Source organism: Phycodurus eques, chromosome 18 (assembly GCF_024500275.1).
Source record: "Phycodurus eques isolate BA_2022a chromosome 18, UOR_Pequ_1.1, whole genome shotgun sequence".
Classification (NCBI taxonomy): domain Eukaryota; kingdom Metazoa; phylum Chordata; class Actinopteri; order Syngnathiformes; family Syngnathidae; genus Phycodurus; species Phycodurus eques.
The window spans coordinates 6,560,936-6,582,203 of NC_084542.1; the positions used below are offsets into that span (position 1 = coordinate 6,560,936).

Below are 21,268 nucleotides of genomic sequence, written 5' to 3' on the forward strand. Positions count from 1 at the left end.
CTTTGGCATTATGTTTGATTGTTTTTATAAAATACAATGCTATTTTTTCATTATTAAAAACAGGTATCGAAAATATGGTGGTTTCTGGTGGGCTGGAATGGATTATATGTCCTTTAAATGAATTGCAATGGGAAAAAATGTACGCGATATTTAAGTAAATTGAGTTCGCCGACCTTTTACAGTGCATCGCCGTGCAGAAATAGATCTGGAAGTCCTCTGCATTGTGTAGGACGTAAAGGAAAGCACTGCGCTCGTCAAACTTGGAGATGCTGAGGAGAGACATTCGTCATATTGCCATTAGAGCAAAGATCAGTCATACGGTGAATGAATGGCATCAACCATCAAATCTCTGCTATGACAAGAAAGCCTGTTTGCCTATGCAATCATATCCCGCCCATCAAGAGTATCTGAATGCAGAAAGACGCTCTCTCTCTGATATGCAAGCAAAAGGATGTACTATAATAATAATAATAATAATAATAATAATAATAATAATAATGACAGTCTAAACCAAATTGCAATTCACCAACTTCCAAGTGGGCTGCAGAGCCAGACAACAGAGTGAATGTACAGTACATGCAGTTGGATAGCTCGCTATTGTGTCTGACTGGCTGCGTGCAGGCTGAGTGGGCTCGGAGGAGTCGTTCCCTAGCAACATGTGAGCCCTCCGTTTCTCTGTGCTGACATGAAATTCAGAAATGCATTATGCTCATGTGTAATCATGGGGTATAAAATTAGGTACGCTTGCACAATCAAATTCTGCATACTGGAAGTAAATAGGTTCCCTTTTATAAACGGTCCTGCACAACGAAACAATTGTACAACTGACCTGACGCCTCGCACAGACGTGGCACTGAAGTTCCACTCGTGAATCCCCTTATTCTGCAGGACATACCATACAACGACGCACTGATTAAGCCATCAGCACAGCTTCACACAGTAACTAAATCACAGTGTCCTGTGTGAAATACAATTTGCTGAGAGCTGCATTAGAGCAGTTGGTAACATGATCCAAAAATGGGTCGATCGACCTAAGAGTAATGAAACACATTAGCAGTTATTTTAGTTCATTAGCTTCAGGCAATGGATATAATGAGCCACTAAAATATAAGGAAAATGAGGTAAGGAAAGCTGATGCTTGTGTGGTGTAAGCAAGCAATAAAGTATTGAAATATGAATATGGAGATATGGCATGAATTAAAAATACAAATAGAAACACTTCCTTTGCATTTTATTTCAATATTAAAAATAATACTTGTATATTGTGCCCTTTTTGTCCTTTAACATTCGATTTGAAAATGATTTGGCTTCTATAAAACACTCCGAGAGGATGCCAAATATCCTCAACATGTCGTGCTCGATTGAATAACTTAATGACTGAATTATTGCAAAATGAAAGTATTAGAAATCAACCACACCTTGTCGTCAAGAGTGACGTGCCAGATGGACACTGTGTTGTCATCCACGTCTTTGTTTATGGACAAATATGAAGGTTGGTATACTTTAGTAGGCTCCAATATCAACACCTGGGCAAGGAATAAAACAGGTCTTATGTATAACGTCATTAGTTTTGCAAGCTGTCGCTGACTTAGCATGTTCTGTAAGTAGAACCCGTTTATGGTCTTGTGAAGAATTAGCTGGCTCCACTCACAGGAAATCGAACAGAGGAGACGTCTTTTTTTGTTGCCTCTACTAGAAAGTCCATCCAGAAGTCCATCACTTCCAGTTTGGGGACTGGCTGTTCTGTGCAGGTTTTCTTGAAGTGCTGATAGATCAAGATGGTCTCCACCAAGGAACGGAGATACCTGCAGTCAACCAGACGCAAGAAATGAAAGCAATGAACCCATTGATCCGTCCATCCATTTTCTGTACCGCTTATCCTCACTAAGGTCGCGGGCGGGGTACACCCTGAACTGGTCGCCAGCCAATCGCAGAAGAAATTAACCTTTAAGTAATTTTCACTGTTCAATGTGAAAATAAAAGGCTTCTGTATTTGCGTAAACAAAGAGGTGCTGCTCAAACAGCGGCTTGAGCAACTCGTGATATTTTCCCCATTCCAAATAAGCCAAATGCTCGCACACGGGCCGCAGATGGCAAGTAAGCTCTTTGAATCGAAAGTGGGGCACATTTTAGATTACAGACACCTGTTGGAGATGGACGAACCCAAAAGTGTTGTTTTTTTTGTTTTTTTTGTGCGTGTGTGTTTTGGCATCCCGGATGGTCTTAAGTGTCTTCTCACCAGATGGGTGCTTTGAGTTTGAAGAGCTTCTCGGAAGCCTGGATGACCCTGGTGTTGTCACACGCCAGGATGCTGGCGCCCAGGAAGAAGCCCACATCCCAGTAACTCTGTAACTTGTCCAAGCTGCCCTTTTTACCCAGCAGGCTGCTCAGCTTCACCCCTGCAACAAGATGATGTCATTGCGTCAATGCTGAGGGAACGCGCACTGACAACACTACAGGGGGTCCTCGGATTATGACGCCCCGTTCGCAAGGCAGCGACGTAAGATGACGTTGTACATAAGTCGGAATACCGTGAAGTGCTAACACAGTAGTAAAGTCACAATTACAGTAAATATTTGTATGAAAAACACTGGTAGGCCCTCGATATAAAGCAATCAAATTGGTTTTGTTTTAGCCATGCATAACAGCAGTGTCAATGCCATTCAAGACAATCACAAAATGAAACGTGATCTTCATTCATGGAGAGTTGGGTACTTTCCTTGCAGAAGCTAAAAAAACTGGACTCCGAAATATTGGATGGTTTTTGGCAAGGAAATCAAGGGAAACAACATCATTACGCAAAAACGAGAGCATTGGCAGGAATTCATCTCTTATCTCCTATGACATCCTGTAATGTGTAACTGGCATTACAGTCATTTCTGTGGTATTGGGGCACATTCACACTACTTCTGAGGGAATTTCTTGTTACAATTCATTTAAATGAAAAAGGGTCCATGTGGATTGTTGTTTAATGTACAGTGAGAAATAAAATAGTTGCTGCGTAGAAAAGCTGCAGCACAAAACAAAACTGTGGTTTAATGGAACTCATAAGCAGGCTTTAGGAAGGCCAAGGGGCCGGGCTAACGTAAGAAGCTGCAGGCAGATTCCTGGCATTCCTCGTCTGAGCTTTCCAGTCCGTGACGCCCGTCTGCTTCACTAACAGTGGCGGATCAGAGCAATGAAAGTAAACCACCTCCCTTATGCAACAAGGAAGAACACCAATTTGGTAAGCATCTGATTTTTCTGTGTTTCCAATGTAAATTGTCCCAAAATGTCCATAAAAAAACTTCCAACTAATACTACCATCCCACACAAATGAGCACATCTGTGTTACAACAGAACATAAGCGTGGAGTGGGAATCCAAGATGGAACATGCATCTGTTATCATGAGGCAGGATTTGTCTCATCCAATCAGCAGATAAAAACTATAAGTAAAAACTATGTAATGTGCAATTAGATAGTATAACGATCGATTACTATTGTAAAATATCACGGGTTATTCTAATTAGGGTTGGGCATTTCACTAAATATCCTTGATAAACAATGGGGAAGAAAATAACAGCATATATAAAATTATGATGATTATTATTTTGGATGGGAGCTTGTCTCTGTGAATATTCTGAACTACTTTTTCCATGCCAGAGTTGCCACGGTGGAGATCGGTGTGGATGTAGACCGTAGCGTCATATTCTTCTTCTTTAGAACACAAACTAATTGAGACTGAATCAACATCTACGTTGCCGCTTTGTTGCTGCAAAGTTTGCGTTCAGATATGCGCTGCTGTTAGCCTTTGTGTCTGTAGTGTTTTCCATTGGATGCTAGCAGAGGATATGTGGCTGTTTGAAATACAAAATGTGCAATTCTCTTTGTTTTATGTACATTTCTATGCAGCCTTCAGCTAAAAGTGGCAATGAACAGCTTGGTCAGCCGATCGGCGGCTCGTATCTCGAAAAACTACTAAATCAGGTCATTCGTATCTTGAGGCACCACTGTACTAAAAGTCACAAAGGTTAGTGTGTTCGTCAGACTGGTACTCCAATGATTGTTAGATAGGATTTTAACTTTGAATTCCACGAGATTGACGAAGGTCAAAATAATACACAGTTGGGAACGGGTCAAAACCAAACAAAAACTGTTTGACTCACCCACTTTGCGAAGCTCGAAAGAAGTTTCAAACTGGTGTCCAGCCGCCAGGAGCAGAACAGCGTAGTTGATACCAGAGTGCAGTGTCGGCTCAGACTCAAAGCCCATTTTGAACCTCGATAGATGAGGACAAATAACTTTAATAAACATGCTTCTTCCAAGAAATGCGTCATCTAAATTCCCGAGCATCTCAGATCTGAAATAACAGACGACTCTGGATGGCTCATGCTGCTTCGCGAAACACTTCAAGTTGGAAATCGCAATTAGAGGTATATTGAGTTGGGGGGCACAAAACGACAGAAGCATTTATCTAATGAGTAATATGTTCATCTGAGGGAATGAAGGGTATTAGGAACCGCCGCCTTATTGTGACAGGCCAATAACAGCCAGATGGGACTCGCCGCAACACTTCAACAGATATGAGAATTTCCACAAAACAGCAATCAACGATTTCATGTTATTTTTATTCATTTCAGTCGCTCCGCTCCAGATTTATCTTATATCAGCTTGTGCAAAATGCCTGACATTATTCCATACACTGTCATCATCGTGTTCCCCCACTATATCGCTGTTCAATCGTTCACACCTGCGCTATATCACATTTTTTTTCAAGCTATTGTCTCTTTTATGGGTAATTCCTCACATGTGGGAAAGGACAGCCACAGTCGTTGATCCGTTTTCCAGCCGTTATTGAAAAGAACAGTAAAACATAGTGGACACTTACACAGAAGCTGTTGTCGGCCACAGCTCCAGGGGTTGATGACATAACTTTGCCCGATCGAAACACAATCCGCCAAAGTGGCTATCGGGAGTGGCGGTGCTACAAATAGTCAACAGGTTACTGGTGAGCAATAACGGTCTATTCAAATGTGCCTAAAGGGTTCTTGGAGCTAAACGTAAAAGGTATTTCAAGTCAATTAGACTTCATGCAGCTGTTCACGAGCTGAGGCCAGATGGGGGTTGAAGAACAACAAGAAGGAAGCTGCAAGGATAATAACATGCATGTTGGAGAATAGCGCTTCCCACTCCATTTGGAACGACCGACGAGCACAAATAAAACCAGAACTTACTTGGGCTTGAAGCACGAAAGAAATGGCAATTTTAGTTTTAAAACAACAAAGTTTTCTTAATGAGCTCCAAAGAAATTTCTAAATTGCATTGCCCGAGAGTCAAGTAATTTAGGTGGCAACAATTTTCCCCAAAATGCTTGATGGTGTGAGAAAATAACTGTAACACTAGAGTACAGTGCAAGTGGCCAATTATGAATTAATACCTCTGTGCATGTTTTTTCCCATGTTATTTCTTTGTACAGTACATTTTAAGTGACACATTTCCGTTATGGCTGTGTTTTCACAAACAACACATTTAACAACCTCCACGATCAGACACCGAAATTGGACATAAATAGGTACTCAAGCGTTAACACCAAATATATTACAAAATTACTAAATCATATATACTGTACTATTTAGTTGGCCTGGGCTGACTCTTCACCTCAATGATTTCAATTATGGTAAGCATTTACTTTGCTGTAGTTTGGATTCGGCCTGATTCCAATTTGATCTGAGGATAATGGGTTCAAATTGTTGTTTTTATTTCTTTACACTGCCATGACACACATTTGATTTTTGCTACCTATGACCAAAAAAATATGAATTGTGTCACTTTACAGTGTTTTCGGGTGGCTTCAATTCAACTTGTAATTGTCTCCGCAACAAAGTCCTGAAATCTGACAATGTGGCTCAATTCTGAGTGCGTCGCTGTTTGATGATGAAATTTCACACGCACGCACGCACGCACGCACAAAGACAAACAGACGCCCTTGTCGTCTGGCTCACCAGCGTGTGCCGCTGTCTCTGCTTTGAGTGTCCGCGAAATGCGATTCGAGGAACATGTCCTTGTAGATCCGCCCTACCAGGCAGTAGATGTCCGAGGCCACCTGCTCCTCGGCCTCCACTAGGGGCAGCATGATGTCCAGGGCCTTCTGTCTGTCGCCTGGCTGGTTCCTCCTGTGCGCACAAACACGAGATAAAACCACATAAGTGTGCAGATGTAGCCACAGCGGAAGCCTGTTACTTTAAAACAATAATTCGAATTTATATACACCATTTTTTTCATATTAAAATATAAAAGGATATTGTGTATATTATTATCACTGGTATCTGTGACTTAGCTGTCCGAGACCCGAGGCATCATCTTACAGCTCTTCACAGAAACAGGAGACAAGTCTGGACTTGTACTTGAACTTCATTAAAAGATGTTTTATGCTGCATTGCTGGGCGGGTAGGATCTCAGTATCTCGGAAATGGATTCCAATACTAAATTATCTATTGTTCTCTTGTTATAACAGTTGCATTTTGTTGGACCTTTATTAATGTTTGGAATTTGTCACACAAGATCTGTCCAACGTTCCGCCTTGAGCTTGGAAACAGAACAACACTTGCTTGTAAAGAGCAAGTCCGGAAGAGCCAAAACACGGTTTATCTTGGCACTCTGCAGAAATATTTCCAAAGTGCTGTAGAGTGGCACGCGTCGCTGCTTTTTTGGGTGGCGAACCGCACCAGCACGACAACAGGGACAGCAGCTAGTCAGGGGCGCGGTGTGGGTCTTTTGACCAGATATGCTATGGAAATGGGACTAATAATAAGCTGCTGATTTAAAAGACCATGTCATAAAATCTGCAGGAGGACATGACGACAAAAATGTATCTATCAAATCATGGTGCAACACATTACACCTGTATTTCTAGTAAATTATTCAAATGACATAATAATGATGAATAAGACATACAGTACTTCTAAAATGTTGTGCATCTCAATCACTTTGTGTTTTTTTTCCCCCTCAATGGCTTCGTATTTGCTGGCATAATGCAGATGATGTGGGGGCAGGCACGTTCACTTTCACATTATTTCACTGACAGTTTAAGGAAGTCACATTTTGCAGCAATGCAACAATGAGACAAAAAGGGAAGGCACGTGCAAATATTTCTGAAGGGAGGAAATAAAGTGAACAACTGTCAGACTTCAGATAAAACTGAGGCTTTAGAAATGAGGTCAACTGAATGTGAACCTTTGAAAGCATAGTGTGGTAACTTTCAATCCGTTCTCAAGCACAGGGAGACCTTCAGAGATTCAAATGCCAACCTCATAACTGCGAGGCAGATGGACTAAACACTAGGTGCATCCCTGAATAAGTTGTTCATGATTATTTGTACAAACGCCGCACAGAACAATAAACAGCAATGCGAGCACTAACGAAGATACATAAAGTAGATGATAAGTCTTTTCTTCTAGCTAAAAGCCAGCGCACTATAATTATGCTCGTGAAGCGTTTTTATAATTCAATGACAGATTTTAAAGGGTGAAATCAACTCCGTATGTACTTCACTTTCCATTACCATTACCGTACTGTAAACCGCTGTTTGTCCATTGAGTGCACTTGCTAACTCACCTATTCAGTGCAAAGGCATAGTGAAACTTCACATGTGGATGAGCCACGAGGTCAAAGGTGGGCAGCTTCTCCAGAGTCTGCACCAGCTTCACGACTGACTCATAGTCCTACACAACAGATGAATACAGAACACACCCATTTGTCACTTGACATGCGAGGACAATTGAGACATTATCTGTCTTACCACCAGCAACACGACTTCAACAATTGTGTGCCTTCGATCACATTTTTGTTGCTCCTACGGCGACTATATCCAAAGAGTGCTTAATAATTCAGCGCAACCTCAATGCTCGCTGTCGCCATGAATGATTCATGAGGCTGAGTGCACAGACATTGACATTGCAATGCAGAGGCTCCAAGGGAAAAAACAACAACAACCAAACAAACAAAAATAAGACATTAGAGACAGGCTTGGCTAAGAGCTCTCGTGTGGCCTTCTCAATATGATGCCACTCACAAATGGGCGGTGCGCATACCGCTACCCGTGGCATTGTAAGAACTATAATCCCATGCACCTGCATCATTTGTATTTGATTATGTGAATCAGATTGTCTCTCTGTACAGACTTGCATTCGATGCATGGGTACATTTCTTCTGGCTCAATTTACACACTGAAACCAAAGTTTTTTACATTGAATTTTCTCAAGCAACAAAATTTAAGTCAGAAAAATATGTATTTCAATAATAATAATAGTAATATGAATACACCAACAATCAGTAAAATATAATTAAAAAACAAACCATTTTACTTCAAAGTTTGACTTGATTTGCAGGTCCTGCATGTGTGCTTAACATTAAGGAAAATGGTCTTTGTAAAAAAGCACTGAATCAAGACAAAAATTAAAGATTATAACAATTTTCAATTGCCCAGAAAAATTAAGAGATTGCCTCTTTCTTTGGCACCGAGAATGAAGAAAGACTTCTTAAATGTAATAGACACTTGCTAGTCATTGGGGATTTCATTGGGTACACGTGCACAATCTAATGTATCTGTATGAAAAATGATGCCTTTACAAAGTATTATTAATGTCCAACTTTAATGGGCACTTTCAAAGAGAAATAAGTTTAGAATCATTTTGGAAATGTTGCGGTGGTGGTGCAAAACTGCAATGCATGAAGACTTGTGCAGGTGCACCTCACTTGTAGCAAAAGCAGATGATGAAATGGCCAAACAGTGGCACAAAAAGAAGCAGCTTTCATTTAGCGACACAGCCTCTGGTATGGAAGCGGCTACCCTCGCAACATCTTTTGTTTGTTTGTGACAGATACCTGGATGTCTCTGTAGGTCAGTAGCAGGTTGATGACGATGTCCACCGAGAGGCACTCAACATTGTCCAGTCGCTGCTGTATTCGGCCCAGCTCGGCGGCCAGTTCCGCTCCGGAGTAGAGTTCCCGAGCTTTACGAATCTCACTCAGAGTCGTTTCGCGAAAATACTGGCTGTGGGAAGAGGTGGAGAAAAGAAACCTGATGTGTATCCTGCTGTTATACAATCACGCTCTGTTTTGTCTGACACTGTCAGAGATACACTCGTTACTTTTCAATCTGGCAAATTATATGAGAATGCGGAAAAATGCTGTCCATGGGGGAAAATAGTCAAGGAGTAAATTAAAGGAGGACTGATGATGAACGCGTGACGTACATTATCGCCTTGGTGACTGTTTGCAGCATGTGGTTGCCGTCAGAGGAATCTGATCAGGCACTTCAACAACAAAAACAGTATTTTGTAATAAATACGTGTTTACTGTCCCAAACGAGCCGCACAATTCACTCTTCCATTAAGTTTTACTACAGTATGTTGAGCAATGGCGCCTGTGTTAAGCACAACAACAACTTGCAAAAAAATATTAAAAATATTATATTTTATTTGATTTTTTGGGCGCACGATAGCACTACTGTGAATGTTTGTCTACTTATTATAGCAGCATATGGGTCCTCGGTTTACAATGGAATTCTGTAACTACGACGGCAACGTAAACCAAAAAGTCGGAATGCGCTGCAGTCTATCACTAACAGATGTTAACACAGTAGTAAAGTCATAATTACTGCACATATTTGTATGAAAAACACTTGAAGATCATACAGTGGGTACAGAAAGTGTTCAGACCCCCTTAAAGTTTTCACTCTGTTTTATTGCAGCCGTTTGCTCCAATAATTTTAAGTTATTTTTTTTACTCATTAATGAAGGCACAGCACCCCATATGGACAGAAAAAAACGGAATTGTTTAAATTTTGCAGTTTTATTAAAAAAGAAAAACTGAAATATCACCCAGTCATAAGTATTCAGACTCTTTGCTGTGGCAATCATTTATTTAACTCGGCTGCTGTCCATTTGTTCTGATCATCCTTGAAATGGTTCTACGCCTTCATTGCAGTCCAGCTGTGTTTGATTACACTGATTGGACTTGATGACGAAAGCCACACACATCTCTAGATAAGCCCTTACAGCTCACAGTGCACTTCAGAGCAAATGAGAATCATGAGGTCAAAGGAACTGCCTGAAGAGGTCATAGACAGAATTGCGGCACGGCACAGATCTGGCCAAAGTTACAAAAACATTTCTGCTGCACTTAAGGTTCCTAAGAGCACAGTGGCCTCCATAGTCCTTAAATGGAAGACGTTTGTGACGAACAGAACCCTTCCTAGAGCTGGCCGTCCGGCCAAACTGAGCAAGCGGGGGAGAAGAGCCTTGGTGAGAGAGTTAAAGAAGCACCAAAAGATCGCTGTGGCTGAGCTCCAGAGATGCAGTCGGGAGATGGGAGAAAGTTCTAGAAAGTCAACCGTCACTGCAGCCCTCCACCAGTCGGGACTTTATTGCAGAGTGGCCCGGCGGAAGCCTCTCCTCAGTGCAAGACACATCAAAGCCCGCATGGTGTTTGCTAGAAAACACCTGAAGGACTCCAAGATGGTGAGAAATAAGATTCTTTGGTGTGATGAGACCAGGATAGAACTTTTTGCCCTTAATTCTAAACGGCATGTGTGGAGAAAACCAGGCACTGCTCAGCACCTGTCCTTCTCCAGAGTGCTCTGGACCTCAGAGTGGGCCGAAGGTTAACCTTCAAAAAAGACAATGACCCTAAGCACACAGCTAAAATAACGAAGGAGTGGCTCCGTGACTGTTCTTGAATGGCCCAGCCAGAGCCCTGACTTAAACCCAACTGAGTATCTCTGGAGAGACCTGAAAATGGCTGCCCACCAACGTTCACCATCCAACCTGACAGAACTGGAGAGGATCTGCAAGGAGGAATGGCAGAGGATCCCCAAATCCAGGTGTGAAAAACTTGTTGCATCATTCCCAAAAAGACTCATGGCTGTATTAGCTCAAAAGGGTGCTTCTACTAAATACTGAGCAAAGGGTCTGAATACTTATGGCTGTGTGAGATTTCAGTTTTTCTTTTATTTATTAAATCTGCAAAAATTTCAACAATTCGTTTTTTTTTCTGTCAATCTGGGGTGCTGTGTGTACATTAATGAGGAAAAAAATTAAAACTGGAAAAAAAACAATAAGTATGGCGTTAACCGAGCATACTTTCCTGTGCTGCGTGACCATGCTCAAATTAATTCATTGCGCGACGTTCATATGTGTCAAATGTCACAATTACAGTAAATATTTGCAAGAAATAAATTTAAAAAAAAGCATGAAGTACTGCATAAAACGATGACCCCCTACAGTTTGTAGTGATGCAGAACTACATGGCATCACACTGAGCGAAGTTGGAAATATATATATTTATTAGACCATGATTTCTCCTTCTCTTAGCTTTCTGTTTTGCGAAAAAAGGACCCAGCAGATATGGACCTGTTAAGATGTGTGCAGTCTTCCCCTGGGACTAGTACAGTGAGATCCTGTTACTTATTAAGAACTTCCTGTTCAGGGGAACAGCTTCCCCCCCACCTCCCTTTTTGCTTTCTCACTCTCTGATTCTCATGCAGTGCTCACCTGAAACCTCTGAGTTAAGATGACATTGAAAGTTTCTGTTTGGAGCGGCTATTAAGCTCACAAACAGGAAGCTTGAATGCTTCACTTCAAAGCTTTTGTCACCATGACTTGGCAACATCAACAAGAATGCACAGACATGTGCAACAAAATAAAAAAAGAAATATTGCAGCCTCCGTGGTACTTACTGGGAGCTGGCCTGCGAGACTTTAAGTAGCTGGATGAAGCGGTCCAGAAGGGGCATGCAAATGGGCCCCAACAGCATCTCAAAGCTGGGCTGCATCAGTTCAGTGAGGCCCTTCATTAGGCTGCCCTCACAACAGTACACTTTGTTGTGGGGCGTCACCATGTACGGGATAAAAGTGTAGTTGGCTGAGCAAGTCTGTTGGCACAGGGACAAACAGTTTTGTGGAACTTGTTGTGGAAAAGTGCTGAATTTCTTGAACATTTTCTGACTTCCTCATGCGTTAACTGTAAGGCATGATTACAAGTGCTAAGAAAGCGACCAAATCAGTCCTCCCCGACCCTCGATATATCGAGGATTATAAAGCAAGCAGTTGTTTGAAGGTTTATAATTACATTCAAATTATATGTTAGTTAGCATTTCGCTAACTGACATTTGTTGGATGACTTTGGTACAACATTTAGGTATTTATATATACGGTTATCTTTTTTTTTTTTTTTTTTTTTTCCCCATGTGTCAGTTTTACCGTAAACTTCAACTGGGAGTGACAAATTGAACACTAGAAGCAAGCATGGTTTGTCTCTTATTGGTAAAAAAAAAATATTTCAAGTGTGTGGCATGGGTAAAACTATGAATTCCAACCAACATTTCCTGTGGAAAAAAAGCTTCAGAAGACATTTGAATGTTACAGTTCATCAGGGCGCCAAAGTATTTTTTTTGACACTTCAAGCCTCAGCAAACAGTGTTTAAGAGAAGGGAACGGCTGCTCCTTGGGCACCCCCTTATCGTTCCTTTGTCGGGTGCCCCTATCAGCCCTCCTTTCCAACAAACAAGGGACACTCTCCCACCCTCAGGCTGGGCGGGGACTGGCTGCATCGCTGGCCCTGTGTGTTGGGGCGTCTGGCTCTCCTGAGGGTGGGGTGGGGGTGGTTGGCTGGGGGGGACGACATTGGGTCCCTGCGGCCCCCACCGGGTGGCCGGTTGTCTTGGCGCCTCGGTGGGGCCGGCGGAGCGCCCTGGGTCCCTCGGTGTGGGACGTGTCCCGCCGCCGGGCTGCTCTCGGTGGACCCCTGGGCCTGTTCCCGCCCCTCGATTGATTGGGTGGGGTCCTCAGCTGCCGCGGTGCGGCCACAGCAATTACAGGACACTTCCGTCAGTCTTTGTGCATGTAAAACGGTGTCAATTCAGTTCCATGTATCCGCAGGCACACACCCCTCGGACTCTTTCATTGGGTGTGGGGTCACACACTTACTGCAACAAATAACTCATGAATATGCAAATCGCTTGTGTATCCCCTCACTTATACTCTCGTCCTGTACACTTTTATAATTTGCATAATTAATGCCACCACACTTCAGTTGTACAGCCGGGTTCACGACCCTGGTCCTGCATGCTTCTTCTCCTGTACTTGTCCTGTTCTATCTTGTCCTGTCCTTCCCTCACAGGGTGTAGCACTATAGCCCCATGCAACACTCGTATTAATGTTTCATTGTTGGAAATAATGATGGTAATGATTTACTTCTCTCATCCTGTTTACAATTAGTGCTTTGTCTTTTGTCTTTGTTTCTCTCTCCCTTCAATAAACTTTGTTCTGTTCGACTGATCAAGTCTGATTCTCAATAAACCTCAATTAGAATACCACAGCATAAGCTCAAAAACTCCACTGCGACACAATAAAACTGTTCCGGCAAAAAAGGATACAGATTTTCCATTCTGCTTGACCTAACAGCCGAACAGGACAAAAAAAAAAAAAAAAAAAAAAAAAAAAAAAAAAAGAAGGGAACGGCGTTACTTTTGAGGATGAGGATTTCTATATTCCACAGTGGTTAACTTTTTTTACACTTTAAGAAAATTACACAAATAAGAGTCTCCCTTCTTCTGTCTTTCACCATTAAAGTTGACAATGTCATTGAGTCAGGGATTATTTCGATTCCCATTATTTCCGATCGGGAAGTTTTGAAACAGAAATCAGATGAGGGCCAGCTTCCTGCAATGAATTCTCATTCACCTTAGCGGATCTGCTGTATTTGAAATTTCATTCCACCCTTAATTAAATCCAACATACAGTAAACTCCCATAGAATGAGCTTTGTAATCAATAATGTCTTTTCTTTCGATTGACATGCAACTTTTATCATGTTGTAGCTTGCACTCATCGGCTTTACACACACTTGCTCTTTGCCGCTAGCTTTCCAGCAAAGAGGCAAAAAAATGACATTGCCCTCTTTGAAAAGGGGCCACCTGGAGGAAGTCTGAGCTATTTCCCCTTTCTGGGAGACGAAGGAAGTGAGGTGATGCTTGTGCTCTGATCTCCGCACACAATCGAGTGTTAAACAGGTGCAGTCTGAACAGGCAACAGTAGCAGACCAGGTTGAAGAGATCTGAGTCTGCCGTCGCAGTCCCAACTCCACTTTCCTCCCAAAGACATACACAACAGTTAGGAACTGTACTTGCTGCTCAAGCCCCTTACTTTTCATTTGTGGCTGCCGTGGTATTCAGCAAGAATTTAGTGTGTACGTGTGCATATGTGTTTGTGTGCTGCTGTTGTAGCGCTCAGTCTAGACAGTAGAATAGTTTCACCAGAGAGGAGAAGTGTCTTCTGTTTGTTTTAACTTCTCCCCAGCCTGCAGCTTGGTGGTGTGACCCTGCTGAATAAACAAGGATTCAAGCGCATGTGGTGTTTGCAGACGGGGAAAATAAAGATAAAGAGGCAGGACATCTATTTGTCCCTAAGACACATGCAAGCTCTTTCTAAGTAGCCGCCTACGGAATGTCAAGCATTTGGTTAACTGCAAGCATGTGAGCGTATAAGGGCCGGGATGGGTTTGTTTTCCCGAAATGTTTTAAATGCTCTTGTCTGCGTGGGAAAACTGCTGTGAGAAAAAGACAGAAGCGAAACGAAGGTGTGACTGCGAATCAATGAAAAGGTGTCGATGCACCTCGGACTCCCGGCAATGCAACAGGGATTCGTGACGTCATTGTCCCGGCAGAGACGGCCTTTCAATTCCACCAACACGGGATGCAAAGTCCCCACGCTATATTTAGCTGTGTGTGTGAGATCCATGCCATCAAGACGATCGCATGCCTGTGCATCATTTGAAACAAAGCTCACGCAGACAGTTTCTTGGATGCAACACGTTTCATTTATTGAATTTATTGCCGAAGAAGTAATATAGTCAACCAGCAACAAGGGAACAGGTGCCGGCATTTAATTTTTCCCCTCACCGGCCATAACATTAGGATCACTGATACAATATAATGAGATCCAATACAAGATCTTATGAAGATAATAATATTCAGTTTTGAATGACACCGAGATGTATTATATTAACAATATGTTTATTATTATGAATGTAGTTAACAGTAGTGTTGATTTGCACCTACGGAGCTGTTTCTAAAATGTTGGTTTCCTTATTTATCGCCATGCAACATCATTCCATGCAGTTCTACCATAAATGTCAGTGCATTTCTGGTTAAAGGTTTTTCACTTTTGTTAACTGTGATAAAACAATTCTTTAGAAAAGTGCATAACAAAGATTAAAAATAATACTTTTGCAAATATTGAGAGAGTTATATTGACATTTGTACCTAATTCTCAAGCTAATTATTTAGTGATGTTTTATTATACATTAGCATAACTAATTCTTTTAAAATCAAGCATTAATTAGAAATTAATTACATGTCGTTATACTGTTCTAAGTTTTGTAACAAAATGAAAGGGGGGGATACTTCTTCAATAGAGTTAAACAGATTCCAAGCTGCGCAGCCTGATGTCCGACAAGGTCTTGCGTGAAAAAGGAAGGAAGATGATTATGAATGATCAAAAACACAGTCACAATATTTGCACTACTAAATGCAGGCGGCGAGTGACGGGCTCTTAACAGAAGGAAAGAAGGAAGCAAGCAAGAAATCAAACTACGTGCACATAAGAGAGCTCCCACTCTTAACGTGAGTGTTAATCAGTTCACGACAGAGTATGAGTCAGTGTTCATGCAGCAAGGCCACCACCTTTCACGTCACCTCTGACACTTATTAAATCACTGCTTTTGGGAAAGAAAAATACTTTCATTTAACTCTTGTATCTTCTGCAATTTGGAGATTTAAAGCCCCTTTTCTCTTTCAACAAATTTATTTTAGATTTCACACATTGTACAGTAGATCTATACACTAGCTTTTGTGTTTTCACAACAAACATAATTTATATTAATATATCTTTTTTTTAGAGGGTCAGTATTTTGGAATTTATTCAAATCACATCTTCTAGTCTTACAGGTTATTTATTGTAAAGTTGTAAGTATGCAGGTTATATCCAGTACATTTGCTAAAACCAATGAAACAGTTGTTGTCCAGAAAAATAACATGTGATTAATCATGTAGCATTAGGCTCTGATGTGTGTGTGATGGGTGATTGACGAAAAAAAGAGAGAGGCATTTTTCAGTACTTACAGTGTTCTTCTGGCAAATTATTTCCTGATGGACAACAAAAGAAAAAGAAATACATTAAGAGATTCAAACATAACCATTTTATTTGCATTTCTGGAATAAAAAAAAAAAAAAAGCAAGTTAATATGTATGACTTAAAAGGCGATATTACAATACAGACAGCTGCACAGAGGATGATATATACGATTATAATATGCATTTATTAAAGCAAAAGCTGTATATATATATATATACACACACACAGTATATATTCCTACAGAACCATGACATTGTCACCAGCTAATGAAAAGTATGCATCTCCAGATTTGATGAGATTCCCCCTTAAAACAAGGAAAAGTCATTTTTGTGTTCTTTTCATTACAAATAAAAATAAAAACACAATTTGGAGATGCATGCCTTTCAATGGTTAGATCCTGGAAATCTACTTATTTAAAGATCCCAATTAAAAAAAAACAAAAAAAAACATCCCAACTTTTAATGTTGGGATTACTGTTTATAGACATGGAGGCTCCCATCCACAGTAGTTAATGGGAAATCCATTTTGTACTTAATAACACTGCAGAATGATAACTGCAAACCACTGAATAATTTAAATGGAGCAAATCCTCCTATACTAGCTTCAAAGTACTCTCCAAAAAAGAAGCAGTAACGTGCAGCAAAACAGGACAATGGCATTTTGCAAAAATGTTTATTATTATTTTTTTAATGGTGATTAGCATATCCAAAATGTGATTATTAGGGAAGTGTAGACGGATACTCAAGTACCAAGAATCTGAATCTTAACGCATCAATCTTTTCATCATGGTATAATCACTTTGGTGAGACAATTACCGAAGAGCAAGGAGGCAGGAAGAAATAAAAATAAAATCCCCAAACGGGCCTTCAGGCTGGTATGGCTGCTTTAAAGCGCCTCGTCGTCGGCCGTGAGTGTGCGCACGTCAAGGAGAGGTGACCGCGTGGACCAGAGTTTCGGGCTGGCTGTAGGTGCTTAAGCGCACCTCTTTGTCGAGGCACTCTTCCAGCCCTGTGCAATTCTAGCAGTGCCACACCACACCAATTTCATGACTACGACAAACTACTACGTACATGGTTGTCATACATAGTGAGATTCCTCCCAGTTCTGTTCAACCAATACTCTCCCAAGCGAAAAAAGGAAGGTCCATAAAGGTATGCTTGGAAGAGTTTGTTGTGGAAAAAGCACCGTCAGGATAAACGACTACAGAGATACGTGAGGCAGGTCAACATCTGCAACCTTGGACTCCAGAAATGTTCATCTGGATGAATGGACAAAATGTCCCAGAAGAGCAAGAGGCAAGAGCAAGAAGCAAAGCAGCAAAGTCCATTTACACTTCCTGTAGATAGAACTGCTATGTGTCCCGATACCTTTGGCCACATAGCTTCCGTCACGTTCCAAACTCGACAGTATGTCAGGAACCGGACAGTCACGGTTCAGTGCGGACAAAACAAAATTAAGACTAAACGTTGGATTTAGATGTATAGTCTGCTTCCTGAATACAGTCAAGGTGCCTTTGAGCAAGGCACCACGCTTCCCTATGATTTAACTCAAGCGGTGCAGAGGTTTTTGAGCGCCCCTTTACTCTGACATCTCTACTTGTGTGCCTGCATTTGTCATCTGGTGTTGTGTGGTGTGCAAAACAAAACAAAAAAATACAGTATTATATAGATATATAGGTACAGTATTCGACTTATGTGTTGTGACAAGATCTAGTTACCTTTAGGCTAAAAACAAATGGGTCCGCACGGGTACAGTTCCTTTCTAAAATATCTTCCAAATTAATATGCTTCCATCAAAATTAATGATGCATTTGGGTGTTGCTGGAACAAAAACTAATTACTTTGTCAAACAAATAATGGCCCACCTTGACCCATCCCCCCCCTGCCCAAATATAACCTTTAATCGGCAATCTTGAGATTAAATGGCCTTGCGTTTTTTGTTGTCATTGTTGTCCTGGATGCCATTTGGGATGAGAGCGTACCTGCAGAGACTGGAGCGACTCGGAATTGGTGTCACAGTACAGGATGATGTTGTTGGCCATGCTGAAGCTCTCTCGGACTCCCAGGTGGTAGAAAAGAGACGGTTGGCGGAAAGCGTCCGTCATCTCCACAACAGCGATGTCTGATGGAGACAAGGAGGTACTACTTTATTCTATGTCAGGCGCCAGGATGAACACTTGGACGGCATGCGGTTTGGAGAAATTTAGGACTTATTACACACTTGCAACAGTTGCTTTACATATTTTAATATTATAGGTGCATCTCAATAAAACTGAATATCGTCGAGTACATTTCAGTAATTCAACTCAAAAAGTGACACTTATTTCATACAGTCATAAAGCACACAGGAAAATGATGCAGATGATTGACAATAGCAAGCCAGCTACCGCTAACTGGCAGCGACGCCATCTAGCTCTCTTAGCAGACGTAGATGTTGCCAGCCAGCATGGATTTACGCATTTCACGGCACCGAGACCGGCGTATAAGAGTCCATGGTCACGATGTCGCAAGGGATGCTGGTTAAAGTAAGCCATTTTACGCTAAAAAGAAGTTCTCCCTGCGGAAAATGTTGTTACCAAAACATGTCAGCCAAAATGCATAAGCTTTCTTACCTGGTATTGTGACAAAATCTGTGACCCCCCCCCAAAAAACTGTGACCAGGACTTAACCGGAGGGGGTTGGGGGTCAGGAGTATAGATAGTTTTCAAATAATCAAATTGGATTTTCCATTTGTTGGACAATGATGCCTTTATTTTGGAATAGTACAAGGAGTCAGGATTCAAATGTGATTTGCTAGTCATTCGTTACTGTCAAAGTGAATAGGCTTGATAATCAGAGGTGATAATAACATGAAGCTGCCATTTGGCATTTTTTGGTTCACTGTTGACTCTGGTGTCAGGAAGCCAAAGAGCGCTAACTAACACAGAGCATTTTCAATACGATGGTGGCTCCTTTCGTCCATTCAACATTGCCGATGAACACAAATACAGCCAGTACCACATTCACTCCAGGTGGATTCCTCTGTGCTGGATCAATAGGTCAGGTGAGTAAATATTACCAAGGGGTGGAGAATTCCCAGCCTCGAAAGTGAGGCTACCTGCATAACAGACCACATTTCGGAGTATGATCGTAGGCAACCAACAACATATTCATATTCATAACAACATAAACAACAGCATTTGTTGGACAACAATATGACTTTATTGCTTGTGGAGGAGGCGCCTCTATGGAGCCCCAAACATCAGTCCAGGTTGTACTCTAAAGGATGGAGCCACTGATTAGAACAAGAACAAGTTGGTGTGACAGAGGTGCTCACAGACAACACAGCAGATGTGTTGTCATCTGTTATTAACTGTTAGACTCTCGCTGTGTGTGAGTGTGTGTCTATATATATATATATATATATATATATATATATATACGCCATATGGCAAATATTATGGCGTCTTTTGTTGAACATGTTCACACTGAGCTGTTGTTTAAACCGTGTAAAACATTATATTTCTTTTGCAGATCTATGTAGATAAATGTATTTTCTTTCTCAGAGTAATCAAAGTGGAGAGAGAACATTGGGAAACAGGTTTGCATGTCTGCCTACAGAGTCGAGGGGTCCTTGGTTGGAATCCCAGCACAGACCCTTCTGTGTGGCGTTTGTTTTCCTTTTGTTTGTGTGGGTTTTTTACCTTCACTTCGGCGTCCTCCCACATTCGACAAACCTGCATGTTAGCTTAACTGAGGGCTCTAAATTGTCCACACGTCTGAATGAGAGTGTGCATTGGCTGTTTGTCTATTTGTGACCTGTGACTTACTCTTCAGCAATCCAGGGCGTAATCCGTCTCCTGCCCAAAGCCAGTTTGGGAGAATATACCTGCTCACTCGTGACTCTAACAATGAAAAGTGCAAAAGAAAATGGATGGATAATTGAAATGATTTTAGAGTGTTTTGAAAAGCAGTCTTTTATATAGCCTGCTTGTAATCTATGATGTGCTCTCCATACCAAAATAAGGAGGATCATGTGGGAAGGTGACTTTGGACAAAATGTCAAACTATACCCTCGGATGATAGCTTTTCAATCGCAGGCAGTTGCGATGTTGCATAGCAAAATAGAATTCAGGAGTTCTGTGGCTGCTGCCAACACAGCAAACAAGTGCCAAATTAGAGCCATGGATAGTCATCACATTCATCCTCAACCTGGAAGCAGGCACTTGTTGTTTGGGAATCGCCATCATTAACCCCTTGTTCCAATGCACGAGATGGATCTGGATTTAGGCTACATTTACATGTACATTCATGTTCCCGGCGGCCACGGCAGCCTTATTTCAGGCTACTATGGACAAAACAAGATGGTTGTGAGACAACGTGAGGGTACGGGATGGGCAAACATGACGTGCCATGATTGCTCGGCGAGATGTTTAAATTGTGCGGATGACAAACATAGTCGGCCAGAGTAAAACTAAACCTGACAGTACCTAATAGGGCGTAACACAACTTGGAGCCGGTCCGTAGTGTGAGTGGAAGCATATTTCCTCCCCTGCATCTCACACTCAGTGCCCACAACTCTTCCAAATGTAAGCCATGGGTTTAATTTACCTACAATGCTCGCTGTGGCTTTCTTATTGGACTTAATGTTGAATGTGTGGCTGTGAGAAAGAGACTGGGAGAAAAAGAATGTGAGCGCACTGTGCAGTGTGCATGTGAATAAATGTCTGTGTGTTTTGGTACAAGAGATGGATTATTGAATTAGTTGCTGACAGAAAACTAATACCAACATTTATTGAGCGGCAGTATACAGTACATGCGCCCCCCCAACGCCCCAACCCTCGCACGATGACGGCGACTCTGGAATCGGGTTAGCTAGGAGCGCTCCATTCGACTCCGCCAGGTCAACAAACATATGCTCCAAAGCTGCAAGGCGTCCATGGTTCATCCATAGAAAGCTTTGACAGAACGTGGGCAACATGACGGACCCTAACAGAACGTGACGGGCCGGGAGAAAACGTACTGGCATCCGTGGAAAACTGTGCCGTGATAGACCACCACATTTCGGGCGAACAAGATTGCCCAAAACATAGTGTAAACATATCCTTAGCGGCCTGTG

The 21,268-nt window shown here is 41.8% G+C and overlaps 1 protein-coding gene across 4 annotated transcripts in view; it reads right to left on the reverse strand.

Moving 5' to 3' along the window:
* The window catches only part of map3k5 (mitogen-activated protein kinase kinase kinase 5), a 56,289-nt gene that overhangs the window by 23,468 nt on the left and 11,553 nt on the right, over positions 1–21,268 (reverse strand). For all 4 annotated transcript variants that reach the window (XM_061704268.1, XM_061704267.1, XM_061704266.1 and 1 more), the window contains exons 2-13: positions 18,153–18,292; positions 16,159–16,182; positions 11,718–11,911; positions 8,864–9,032; positions 7,595–7,701; positions 5,983–6,153; positions 4,147–4,259; positions 2,240–2,399; positions 1,652–1,805; positions 1,419–1,526; positions 830–882; positions 174–269 (exon numbers count right to left, since the gene is read on the reverse strand). In XM_061704268.1, the coding sequence (XP_061560252.1) occupies positions 174–269; positions 830–882; positions 1,419–1,526; positions 1,652–1,805; positions 2,240–2,399; positions 4,147–4,259; positions 5,983–6,153; positions 7,595–7,701; positions 8,864–9,032; positions 11,718–11,911; positions 16,159–16,182; positions 18,153–18,292 (1,489 nt within the window). The remainder of the gene's footprint in view (positions 1–173; positions 270–829; positions 883–1,418; positions 1,527–1,651; positions 1,806–2,239; positions 2,400–4,146; positions 4,260–5,982; positions 6,154–7,594; positions 7,702–8,863; positions 9,033–11,717; positions 11,912–16,158; positions 16,183–18,152; positions 18,293–21,268) is intronic.